Source organism: Talpa occidentalis, unplaced genomic scaffold, assembly GCF_014898055.3.
Source record: "Talpa occidentalis isolate TD23 unplaced genomic scaffold, MPIMG_talOcc4v2.1 talOcc4.16, whole genome shotgun sequence".
NCBI classification, from domain to species: Eukaryota; Metazoa; Chordata; class Mammalia; order Eulipotyphla; family Talpidae; genus Talpa; species Talpa occidentalis.
The window spans coordinates 9,304,766-9,318,148 of NW_023601653.1; the positions used below are offsets into that span (position 1 = coordinate 9,304,766).

Consider the following 13,383-nt stretch of genomic DNA (forward strand, 5'->3'; position numbering starts at 1 on the left):
CGGGCGCGCGAAAAAGCAGAGGTGCGCTTCTCCCCAGTTGGAGAGGCGAGTCTGAAAGGCTTTGCACAGATCTATAGGGAAACCATAATTTACTTACTGTAGAGGGAGAGGAGTAGGCAAAGGAGAGAGGGAGACAGAATAGCAAGACTATAAACAATTCTTAAACACCAAGATCTCGTAATCGAAGACTCCTGGGTCTTCTATCCTGCAACTGGGGAACCTGCTTTTTTAAGTCCGCGCCTGCCAGTAACACCAGCGGAGCCCGCACCCCAGCGATCGCGGTGCCCAGGGCTGGGCGCAAGGGTGGGTGCCCTCAGTTCCCAGCCCAGGGCCTGGGAGGGGCTACCCCGAGGGCGCCCCCACACCCCCACCGCGCGCGCCCCGCCCTACCTGAGCTGGCGCGGCTCGCAGTCCACGCCGGGCAGCAGCAGCCGGGCCGCCTGGCGGACGTCGTCACTGTCCATGGAGAAGCTGCGGCGGTGGCCGGCGTGCGCCACGGCCACCCGGATCCACTCCATCAGCGGCGGCAGCACGAGGAAGGGCCTGCAGCGGGAGGGACGCGGGGCCGCGCGTTAGGGTGGGCGGAGGTGGCGGGGCTGCCGGCTCAGCCCCACCCCCTGCTCCGCGCCCACCCCACCCCTCCACCCCGCGGCCCCTGGGGACCCTGCCTCTGCATTCCGGTGAGGTGCGAGAGCCTTGGGAGACAGCCCGCGCGCACCGGGGACCTTGGGGCGGGGTCTCCGGAGTCTTTGGGGCTCAGTTTCCTCATCTGTAAAACAAGGATAAGTGAGGATCAAAGAATGCGCTGGGGAACTCTTCTGCAAGTCCTGTCTCCCGGGGAGATCATGTGAGCGCTAAGGCGATGACTCACTTAAAGCACCAAGCACAGGGTCTGGGGCTTCCCAGAAAGCCCAGGAAACTCCTGGCTTTATTGATATGCACCGTGCCTGGTTTGGGGGCCCCATCCTAAGGTGTCCTCCAACCCTGCCATCCCATGCCTGGCCTGTCCTCCTCATCTTTCTGGAACTCTCCCAGGCCTCAGTGCTGCCCAAACAGCAGGCTGCCAAGGGCTTCAGCGCCTGGGAAAGCAGAGAGCCAAGTCCACAGGCAGGTGCCAGGCCAGGGGGCAGGGCAGTGACCTCGTAAGACACAGCAAAGAGGGGCCCTGAGCAAGGCTGGGCTACACTCAGCAGCTCGGGGAGCCAGTGGGGCCACAGCGGGGTTTCAGCTTGTAATGGTCGGAGAGTATGCTGATGGCTGAGCTATAGCTTCCTCAGTGTGACACATCTGCGCCATTTTCCTATTTCTTCCAGCGGTGATTATAAATTCTGACCTCACATTAGGATTCTTGCGAGTGTGTGTATGGGGGATTTTAAAAAAAAATTCTGATACCTGAGCCCCATTCCGAATATTCTGTTCTAGGCCGGGTCCAGACATTGGTAGTGTCTAAAACCCGTCTCATGGGAATTTACCTGGAGGGCTTGTTAAAACACAGACAGCTGCAAGCCACCCCTCTCCCACCCCCTGCAGATTCAGTCGGATCAGGGGAGGTGGCAAAAAAGCTGCATTTCTAAAGAGTTCCTGAGTAATGTGATTGTGCTGAGTTGGGGGACCACACTCTTGGAAGGGCAGCTGTAAAATGCTGTTACAGGGCCTGGGAATCACTTGTGCATAAATGTAGATTCCCCGGCTTTATTTCCAGACATGCTGATGAATATAACTCTAAAAAGCAGCCCTTATGACCATGATGTAGGCAGACCAGGATCATATTTTGAGAAACACACTCTGTAGATCACAAAGGTTTCCTACCATTCAGCAGGGCTGGGTCTAGGGTGAAGCCAGAGGGACCCTGGGGGGCCCTTTAAAGGAGGCCAGGCCAGGTCATGTTCATAAGTTCTAGGACCTCTCCTGTTTCCCCCCCCGGCCCTGGTGCTGCTGTTTAGGCCAGCGTGGGAGCCAGAAGAGGGTGCGAAAAGGTGGGTTTACAAGGCCGTGGCCCTCTCTCACAGCACACGCATGTCATGGTCCTACCAAGTTTTTGAGGACAGGTTTCAGTTTTCTAAAGTCAGACCTACTTGTCCAGTGTCCACTACAGCGATCAGTGAAGGCTTTATTCATTTCAGTTAATCCCATTTATAACCTCGTCGAAATGCTTACAATCAACCTACAAGCTAGTTATGTCATACCCATTTGTAGATAAGGTTTATTGAGGTTAACGTGTGATACCGGCATTCTCTTATCCAGCTTCCCAGCATGCACTCTGTTACCTAACATGCACCTGTTACCCCCAGGGAGGCTGACTGGACAGACAGTTGATGGCACACCATGCTCACCCCCAACCATGCACCTCAGCCCCCTGTCTGTAAAACCTTCAATTCTGTAAAAATCCACACACACTCCTTACCCGTCAAAGCATAGTTCAAATCCCACCTCTCCCTAAACCTTCCTTCTGATGACTCCGCCCCCCAGGGACACTCCCACCCCACAGCCCACCTCACTGACCTTGCAGGGACCTGGCCCTGCTCTGTCCACTGATGCAGCTGCAGTCTCAAGACTGCCTGGCAGGCTGTAAGCACTTCATAAACATTTGTTCACGAAACAGACTAAGATTTACCAATTTCTTACTGGCCAAAGCAGATAAAATCGAGTTTCTGGACCCATGGAACTCGAGGGCAGGGAATTTCTGCCTGAATCGACCTGCTGCTGAGTCTGTCGCCCTCATTCCCTCATTCTCTCCATCACCTGAACTGAATCAGGCACTCAATAAACACACACTGACTTGAAATTGAATTGGATTCTACTGTCTCAGGTGAGCAGGACTTATTTTGTCACCATGTTTCCATCACTGCTGAAACCAGCCCCGGGTGCTCAGGGCACTTCCCTCCAGGTTGATTTTCAGATATGGCATCCTCCATCCCCAGCCCTGCTTTTCCTTTGCTCAGTGGCCCCAAGCACACCCCAGCACCCCAGTCCCTGGGAGCAGGGAGCTGTGTCTCTATCACAGGCTACCCTTAGGCCACTGCTGCTTTTAATGTTATTTGCGGGCTTGGGGCGTGCATCAGCTCCTGATGAATACCAAAAAAGAGCAGAAAACAACTCTGCTGGCCTCCCAAATAACACCTTCACCAAGATGGCTGGCAAGCACTGGCATAAGAAGCCTTGAAGCCTAGGATTCCAGCTTGCTCTGGAATTTTCTATTAACTGTCCTCTCCTTTCAACATTGCCCTTTTCTATCACTTTGACCTTAATAGTTTATAAGCTCGTGAATTCTCTGCCAACAACTCATTTAAAAATCTCTTATCTTGTGTACTTGGAAGGGGGCGGAGAATAATTTCGTTGGTGATGTTTCTTTTTGGAGGAGTTGGAGATGGGGAAGAATTCTAGGCCTTGAGTTAAGGAGCAGTTGTTGAATGCCGAGGGAAAAATAAGATTGCATTTGTCCTAGATGTATTTTTAAAGGGACAATAAGAGGACAATGTGTTCCACTGGCTGTCTACTTTGTTCCGAAGTTGTTTGTCACGACTAAAATCTAGAAGGAGCTGGAGGAGTTCTTGGCTCCATGAGGTGGTTCCCAGGCTGTGTTCAACACCAGAGTCATGGGGCAAGGTGTGCAGAGGGCCATAACCCTGATCTCACCCCCAGAGTTTTGTTGCAACAGGGGACCCCAGGCATGAGCATTCTATATAAGCTCCCCATGGAATTCTAGAGCAAGCAGGTTTGATAATCCATGGCCGGTGACCTGAGATGAGCAGAGGGGACGTGGTCAACTCACAGAGGGCAGTGGCCACTGATGTCTTAGGTACGGCTTTCAAAGAGCCCTGTGGGCTGGGGCCAGAGGTTTTAGAAGGGAAGAGAAGGGCTAGGTGGGCTCCCTGCACAGTCAAGAGAGCAAGTCAGCTCAGGAAGGCTGTGGGCTCGGATTCAAGTAGGGGGTGGAGACATTCAAGGATGGGTCCTCTCCGAGTTGGGGAGAGAGTAGGTGCTGAGGGCGACTGTCCAGAATAGAAAAGGGGTTTCACTGGGAAGGGGCTGGGTGCTTGAGAGACTGAATGGATGTGGGAGATGCCTGGTTTGGGGTCCAGCAGAAGTGAATTTCAGCTCTGAAGGTGCCAGTGACTCACAGACTCTGGCTCTTGTCTGTAAGCCTGTGGGCTCTCAGTGTCTCCATCTGTCAAGTGGGAGGGTTGGGATCAGATGGTCCATTTCAGAGATCGACAAACCTTTTCTTTTAAGAGACTCAGAAAAGAACTAAACCTGCCGACACCTTGATCTTGGGCTTTCAGCCTCCAGAACTGACTGTAGAAAATAAATTTCTGCTGTTGAAGCCATCCAGTCTGTGTTTTTTTTTTTTGTTTTGTTTTTTTGTTCTGGAAGCCCTGGCAGTACATTTGTGGTTTGACTTTTTGAAGCAAACTTGAACAAAAGGTTCCTGGCCCAAGAAGTCTTTCCCTGAACTTGAGGGTTTAGTCTCTGGCAGAAGTGCTTCAATGAGAAGTTCAAACTCTTTGGAGAGTTGACAGTTTTCAGTTCATGTCCTTCAACTTAGTGACAACAACAGAGGAATTCTGTGCAGGCTGGATGGTGCAGAGGTTAGAAGACAGGCTTTGGAGAGAGACTGATGGAGAGGTGGAGCTGGAATCCACCATCCAGCTGTGTGACCTTGAACAAGGTGTTTCAACTGTCACACCTGTCTTTCTGCGGCAAAACCAGGACCATAGTTCCTACCGCACAGGGTGTGACTGACTGAATAATGACCTGCCCCAAAGATGTCCACATCCTAATCCTCAGAACCCGTGAATGTGACACTAACTGGCCAGATGGGCTTTGCACATGTGGTTAAGGATTTTAGAGATCGCTATCTTGAATTACCTATTGAATTATAAGGACAAGGGTCCTTCTAAGAGGGAGTCAAGATGGTCAAAGGAGGGATTGAGAGAGTGAGGACAAGAAACAAGAAACTGCATGCCAAGGATGGCTTGCAGACTGCAGGAGCCAGAAAAGGTTTGGGAACAGATTCCCCTGACCCCTCCAGCCCCCCCAAAAGCCTGTCCTGTCAACACCCTAACTTCAGCTCAGTGAGACTGATTTTGTATTTCTGACCCTCAGAACTTTCAGATAACCAATTTGTGTTGTTTTAAGCCTTTGTGTTGGTGGTTATTTTTGACAGCAGCCCCTAGAAAATGAATATGGAGAGTTATTGTATGAGTGGAATAGAAAGTAGCAGGGAAGTGCTTGGTAAGTGGCAGTTATTATCATCATCATCACCAAGGGTGTTTTAGCATCACTCAACCGCCTCTCTGCCCGGTGGAGGAAGAGGCCTTGCAAGGCACCTCTCGCCTCTTTTCAAATCGATGCCAAACTCTCCAGTTGCTATGCCTTTCCTTTATAAATTGTGTGGCCCTGACTTTTCACCCCCATCTCTGTTATTTGTTGAGTCTTTCCTAGGCTGGAGAGGAATTTAGATGTTTGTGGTTGAGGAAGGTTGTGACTAGAGCGATATGGGAAGTGAAGGAAAAGCAGCAAAACTGATAGTAGACGGTATTCAGGACCGGTTTCTATAGCAATATTCATTGTAATCTTACTATACCAGTGGTTAGCAAGGCCTGGAAAATGGTAGAGAAAAGAGGGGGCCATGGTTGGTTACCATAGAGACAACCCTACCTTACAAAATGGTCAGATGTCCAGGAGGGTGGTTCATGGCAGATAGCTCGGCGTGGGAGGAGCCAAAGGGCATGTTCTAGGCGAGTGCTTATGGGACTTGAAAGTGCATGTGAATTGTCTGGAATCCTGTTGAAATGCAGAGTTTCCTCCAGTGGGCTGGGGCAGAGCCTGGGATTCTGCATTTCTGACAAGCTTCCAGGCCTGATGCAGGTGCCGGTCCGTGGGCTACATTCTGAGTAACCAGGGTAGTGCCCGCGGCAGAATTGTGACTCAGGCCAGCAAGGAAGGGGAATTCCATGATCGTGTTGAAGGGGGAGAAGGCAGCTAGAGCTGGGCTGCAAGAGGGGTCAGAGGCCCAGGAGACAAGGAAATGGAAGAAGGATCTTCTTGGTATCTGGATCTCCTGTTTAAAGTTGGGCTGGGACATGGGATCAACTGTGCCTAAGTTCACCAGCCTGTGCCCAGAGAAAGGAGGCTGGGAGAGCGAGTGTCTGGTGCTTTCAGCCTTTTTTTTTTTTTTTTTTTTAAAGATTCATTTATCCAGGGCCTTCCTGGTGGCACAACGGGTTAAGCACCCAATATGAAGCAATCTGCAGCCTCTGCAGCATGAGTTCAATCCCCGGCCAGCCAGGGAGCAACCCACATGGTGAAGCAGACCTCTCCTGTCTCGCCCGCTGCTCCCCTCAGCAGTATGTTTCAGTAGATCCTCCTGTCTGCTCCCCACTCTTGTCTCTGGTGAATCCTCTCACCCCCTGCATCTCTGGCCTGTGCCCCAGCTCTCGTATGCATAAATGAATAAATCTTTAAAAAAAAAGATTAATTTATCCATGCATACAAGAGCTGGGGTACAGGCCAGAGATGCAGGGAGTGAGAGTATCCACCAGAGACAGAGCGGGGAACAGAACAGGTAGACTGACTGAAATACACTGCTGAGGGGAGCAGTGCTTTCAGCTTTTATGGTGGTGGTGGGATCCACCTCCCACGAGGATCCTTGCTTCGTGTTTCAACAACCTTAGGATGTAGAATCTTTCTCTTGGGGTTGAGAGATGCTGGTCCTGAACCAAGCACCTATCCCACTGTCTGTATGCATGACCAGGTCTCGCATCCTCCTGGGATGTACATACTTAAGTCAACTTGGCGAAGTCGCAGTACCCGGATACTTGATCAAACACGGGTCTGAGTGCTGCTGTGAAGCTTTAAGAGGTGAGAATCACATTTAAATTGGTGGACTTGGAGTCAAGCAGATTACCCTGGCTAAGGCATTGGAGGTTTTAAGAGAAAAAGGACTGACCTCCTCCCAGTGCAGGGGATGCTGCCTGCTGAGCTGCGGCCTCCACTCTGCCCTTGCTGTCACGACAGCCCTTTGTTTCTGCTTCTCTGACAGCCCTGGCGACCCGCACCTGCGGTGGGTGCAGCGAGACTCCCTGGAGCAGGAAGGCAGCCTCCTCTTGTCTACACTGACCTATTACCTCACCATCACACACAAAGGCCAGGACAGGGGAGAAGGCAGGGGGCTGGCTTGCAAGGAGGACCACCTTCCAACCTCCCGAGTAAGCAGACACAGCACCTGGAACACAAAGGCACCATGGGTAGGTCACTGCTTTCAGCTCTTTTGTACCAAATGGACAAGTCCCTTGAAGTGTGAAAGTCGGTTCCATCAATGGGGTGATTACATCAATCCCCTGACAGGGAGCAGGTGCCACGGGGCCCTGGGTGAAGAGGTGATTTCTGCTAATGGGGCCGCAGGTGCATGCAACTGACCACAGAACATTTTTTGGCTTTCCTGTCAAACATTCTAAACAGGCTGAAGAGCTGCAAATGGAGTGCTAATGTACAGGCTGGTTCAGGCAGAACAAAAATGATACAGGGTTAAAACAATGTCCTCCCTGTTGACAAACAGCTGATAACCCCTGTCCTCCATCTTCCCCTCCATAATGGAGAAGAAGGCTTCCCCTTCACCCATCCCCCATGCGCTCCCCTGAGGACGAGTCTCCATCACTTAGCTCCCATAACTGCAGTCCCATAACTCCACCTCCATATCCCCTCTGCATTTCCCAAGCATCACGCATCTCCCAAGCATGCAGACACAGCACATACACATCCAACATGCCCTGATTCACACCTGGAAGAGGAGAGGCGCAAGAGTCATGGAGTATAAAACTCACCAGTCTCCAGAGTTTCAGTCTAGACATTCCATCTAGTGCCCCACCTTTGGGGAGGGGCTCAAATTACCTGGAGATCTGGTTAGAATGCATGTTCCTTGGTTCCCTCCAGAGGGCAGGGGGAAGAGCCATTGCCTGTCTCTAGCATTCCTTGGCTTGTGGCTCCATCACTCGTCTCTGCCTCTGTGTTTACATCAACTTTTCTCCTTCAATGTATCAAATCTCCCTCTGCTGTCAGCTTGTGTTCGGATTTAGGGCATACCCAGGTAACCCTCCTTCTCCCCCACCAAGACCCTTAACTGAATCACATCTGCAAAAACATTTTCCCTTTATCAATAACACAGGTTTCAGGGATATGGGTATCTTTGGGGGCCATTAGTCAGCTGACTACACCAGGCATCTGCATTCTCTGCAGGCGTCTCTGATGCCCACACTCTGATGCTCCCACCTCCACCCTGGAGAAGGTTAACTCCGCACTGCAGGATGCTTTGCAGGAGATGCTGCCTCACATACCACGCAGCAGTCAGCAACCCGGCTGTACCTCTTTTTTTGAGGCTGTTGGCTACACCACAGCCGGGCCTGACTTAGGGGCGCGGAGACCTCTGTGGTGAGAACCTGATCTCCAATGGGTGGGATGATGATGGGGTGCAGGATATAAATGGCCCTGGGAGGGGAACCGTGGCTTCAGAAGCGGGGAAGCCACAGGTTCTGTTCGAGGCTGCTGCAGAATATTCCCTGAAACCTTGGACACAAAAGATAAACATCTCAGCAGTGGCAGAGGATGCAAGCTTCACATCTTGGGCGAAGCGGCTCCGGAAGCCTAAAAGATCTGGACCTGTGGGCCTCCCTGGTGGTGCAAGGGGTTAAGACACAACCTATGAAGCTGTCCACAGCCTCTGCAGCACAAGTTCAATCCCCAGGCTGTCCAGGGAGCAACCCACATGGCACAGGAGACCTCTCCTGTCTACCCGCTGCTCCCCTCAGCAGTGTATTTCAGTCAGTCTGCCCGTTCTGTTCCCCACTCTGTCTCTGGTGAATCCTCTCATGGCCCCCACAACTCTGGCCGGTGCCCCAGCTCTTGTATGCATAAATAAATAAATCTTTAAAAACAAAAAAAGAGCTGGACCTGGCCTGGTCAAGGCAAAGACCAGGATGGGCCCAGGAGTCATCTGGACCTGCCCCTGCCTCCAAAAGTATTCTCATAAAAAATCTGCACAAGGGAAACCCACTGTGCCTACAAATCTGGTTTTGGAAAGGGCATGAAACCTGAAGACAGAAGGCCCAACACTTCAGCCCACTCTCATCACTTGCTAACTGTGGAGCCCTGGGCAAGTTATATGTCTCTGTGCTTCAGTTTCCACACATGTAACACTTGAGAAACAGTAAGTTCACCCCACGGGGTTGTGAAGACCAAGTGAGAGAATCTCTCTAAAGTGCTTAGCATGTAATAAACGCTCAACAAAGACAGTTACTATTGAGGGCCCATTAAATGCCAGGCATGATTGCATTTTTCTTTCATTGGTTTGTTGGCTAATGACCGGAACTATAAAGTAAGTACTGTTATCATCTTCATTCTGCGGATAATGAAATGCAGGCACAGAAAGGTCATCTAACTTGCCTAGGGGTGCACAGTTCCATGAACAGATCAATTTAAGACACTGTGCACAATTTCTTTTTTCCAGGCAGCAAAAGAGGATATAAAGGAGAGTTTGAACATGGTCTAGAGCTTCCTTATGCCACCCTTGGTGGCTCTGCCACTGAGCTGTGGCTCTGAGAAAAAGGATATTCTACTTTCTTGGTAATAAATCCCTTGAACTCACATTACCCTGCATTTGCTGTAGGCAGGATGGATTAAATTCACACTGCAGCCCTGATCTTTCAGAACCTTCTTATCAAAACATAGATTAAGAGGGCTGATTCCCTGGGCCTCTTGGGCCACCATGGAATGACTCATGCATTGAATCAGAAGTGTACCTTAAAGCAGACTCTGCTACTGACCAACGGTGTACTTGCCTATCCTCCAGGCTCTGCAGGTACCAAGCATACTCACAAGCAGAGCGAAGAGACTAGAGAACTTTCTCTTTAGCTTAAAATAACAAGATACTATTTTGAAATACATAAAATAACAGAAATACTAACCCAAGGAAATTAGGCGTATGTGTGTTCGCGCCTGTGTGTGAGCTTCCAATAAAACTTTCTGCCCTGGAAGAGCTCAAAAGAAACTTCTCTGAAGAGGAAATGCAAATGGCCAACAGGCATATGAAAAAATGTTCAACATCACTTGTAATCAGGGAAATGCAAATCAAAACCACAATGAGATACCATCTTACACCAGTGAGGATGGCACATATTAAAAAAACTAGCAACAACAAACGTTGGGGAGGTTGTGGAGAAAAAGGAACTCTCCTGCACTGTTGGTGGAGTGCAAACTGGTCCAACCACTGTGGAGAGCTGTGTGGAGATTTCTGGACCTACTAAAGATGGAGCTTCCATATGATCCAGCAATTCCACTCCTAGGTATTTACCCAAAGGACACAGAAACATCAACTCCAAAGAGCACCTGCACCCCTATGTTTATAGCAGCACTGTTTACAATAGCTAAGCTTTGGAAACAGCCCAAATGCCCAAAAATAGATGACTGGATCAAGAAGATGTGGTCCATATACACCATGGAATATTACTCAGCATTCAAAAAAGATAAACACATGCAATTTGCAGCAACATGGATGGCGCTGGAAGGGATCATGCTCAGTGAAATAAGCCAGAAAGAAAAAGAAAAATACCGGATGGTCTCACTCACAGCAGGAATCTAGAAAACTTAAATAAGGGACCAGGAAAAAGAATAACTATAAGAAAGAAAATATCAAAATCAACAAACAACTATGAACCAGAGACACTCTATGGGGGGGTGGGGGCGGGGAAAGGAGGGCTTGGGGTCAAAATAAGGGGGTTGTAATTGTAAGGGGAATATAAAAATAAAATTAAATTAAAAAATTAAAACAAACAAAAAAAACCAAAAAAAAAAACCTTTCTGCCCTGATGTTGTGTATCTATGCTGTCCAATATGAGAGATGCATGTCACATATTGCTACTGAGCATTTGAAATGTGGGTGCAAAATTAGCAAGAATTCTAATTTTGCTCAATTTTAATTATTTTAAATAGCCACCTGTGGCTAGTGGCCTCTGTGCTGGGTAGGGTAGTTCTAAGGCATGTATTTTGGGGGGCTGGAAAGAGAGCTGTGATAGATATTAGACAACATGAACTCTTGACCTCGTTTATCCACCATCATGATGTACATCATCTTCATCATCATCTTCTTATCATCATTTTCATCTTCTTAATTATCATCATCATTGTTCTTCGTTATTGTCATCATCCTTATCATAATCATTATCATCATCATCATCAAGATTTTGTAGTTGCCACTATTTCTTGAGAGGTTATAATATTCTAGATTCTAGGCAAGGGCTGAAATGTTTATTATTTCATTTAATCATAAAGGCAGCCTTGGCAGGTAATTGTGAACATCATCTTGACTTTATAGATAAACAAACTGAGGTTCAACAAGATTCAGAAGCACATAGGCTCCCACAGCTATTGGGGTAGAGTTGGGGTTTGATCCCAAGTCTGCCAGAATGCAAATGCTATGTGTTTAGTCATTTTTATATCACTTCTCAAAGACCAGTGTGGCACTGACTGAGCCATTGAACATTGAGAAGTTTCAGTTCCTCAGCAGGAAGCTGGGCCCTGAGAACTCTAAGACTTTCTTTAAATAGGAATGGGCTATGATTTCTAGACTCCTGGGGTGGGGACACTTTTATGTAATGTTATTATTTACAAATGTTAACGTGTGACTTGAAAAGACCCCTAGTTCACTGAGCATAGATCAATGATTTCACTAGACTCCTAGATTTGGTTATAGATTCCTTTAAAAAGCTTCCAACATGTTTAAGATTAGTAGAAATGTCCAAGAGTATCAGTCCTGGGCTAAACCTAATAAATCTTTCTTTGCACAGCTTTTTGGGTCAAGATTATGTAGTGTGGTTGTGTGTGTGTGTGTGTGTGTGATTAAATTAGATGTCGAGTGCTTTATAATGCATGTTTCCCTTTTTGCCTTGAAGACCAGGGAACTCAAAGCTACATTTTACATTCACTTGTAATAAGAAAGCCTTAAGAGAGATTTTTCTGGCACAGTGGTCTTTAGTATTAATGACACTTTTTTTTGGTATTGTTATCCCTGTTTTTTGGTTTTGTTACATCTAACTTATACTATGAGTCTAGATCAAATCCTTTTCAGAGTTAGACTGGACATAAGTGATGACTAGGTAAAGATCATCTATCTCAGGTGGTGCCAAAGCTCCAAGACTAACTGAGAATGTCACATGTAGAATGGGTGGTGGGAGCATCGTTTGAAAGGGTAGGACATGAAAATGGTATAAACCTTCCCAGCGGAAAGAAAAAAAAAAGGAGAGAAAAGAGAAATCCCCAGGGAGACTTAAAAATCAAGGAAGAAGCCAGGGAAGGAAAGAGGCAGTTTGGGTACCCACACAAAACAGCCATTTGGCCATTTATCAGATTTATGGGAACTTCATGTGCCTGAGAAGAAAACATATGTGTAATTTACTTCTTGGACTAAATATCATTGCTTTCATATTCTTCTGAATCTGCAAATAATGGATGTCAGAAACCAGGAAGGAAGCTTGTGATTTTAATCAAAGGAAACCCCAAAAGGCTATTTCTTTTTTTTTTTTTTTTTTTTATAGAGGCATGTTTTTATTTATTTATTTGTTTGTTTGTTCGTTCGTTTTGTTTATACATGCACTGGGTACAGTCAGAAGCGCGGGAGGGTGAGAGAATTCACCAGAGCCAGAGCGGGGAGCAGAGCAGGCAGAAGGACCGAAGTACACTGCTGAGGGGAGCAGCGGGCATGGCAGGAGAGGTCTGCGCGCCATGTGGGACCCTCCTCCTGTGGCCGGGGAGCAGCCGGGGATCGAACCGGCGCCGCAGAGGTCGCCGGCAGCTTTGCAACCCAGCGCTCAACCGCTGCGCCACCGGGGAGGCCCACCAAAAGGCTATTTCTTAAGCTGGGTCTGGTGCCATCTAGGCAAGAGCTCTAAATACAGGTCAGTAATCCAGGGTGCCCTCTGTCCACACGTGCAAAACATTCAGGTCAGATGGTCAGGTGAGATGGGAAGGGGCTGGATGTGTCCCCTCCCACCTACCACGATCTGTGCAATCCTCTCTCAGGAGTGGCCCTTCAGCCTCTCTCTCCAAATTAGCAAGGAAAGGGGTTGACTTCTGGGGCCAGTCTCAGGGGAGACAGAGCAGCTAATTACCAGCCAGAGGGTGTGTGTGAAACCCATGGCTGGCCAAAGCAAGTCTCATCCAGGGATGAGCCTGGGGCCAGGGGACAAGCAGCATTTCTCCTGGACTGCACCGGTGTCAGGATTTGGCAGGCACTGGCTTGCTGGGCTGGTGAAAACACGAAGATGCCACCTAAGCCTTAGATCCCCCTCCCTTGCCTGAAGATAAACGAGGTGATATGCGAAGCAGCACGAT

The 13,383-nt window shown here is 48.7% G+C and overlaps 1 protein-coding gene across 2 annotated transcripts in view; it reads right to left on the reverse strand.

Annotated features, from left to right (window-relative positions):
* Nucleotides 1–13,383, reverse strand: part of ABTB3 (ankyrin repeat and BTB domain containing 3) — a 239,971-nt gene that overhangs the window by 55,522 nt on the left and 171,066 nt on the right. The window contains exons 1-2 of one of the 2 annotated variants that reach the window (XM_037513684.2): nucleotides 669–818; nucleotides 391–543 (exon numbers count right to left, since the gene is read on the reverse strand). In XM_037513684.2, the coding sequence (XP_037369581.1) occupies nucleotides 391–543; nucleotides 669–769 (254 nt within the window). In that variant the 5' untranslated portion in view covers nucleotides 770–818. Of the gene's footprint in view, nucleotides 1–390; nucleotides 544–668; nucleotides 819–13,383 lie in introns of those variants that run through there. The other variant, XM_054696080.1, reaches the window with a different exon arrangement.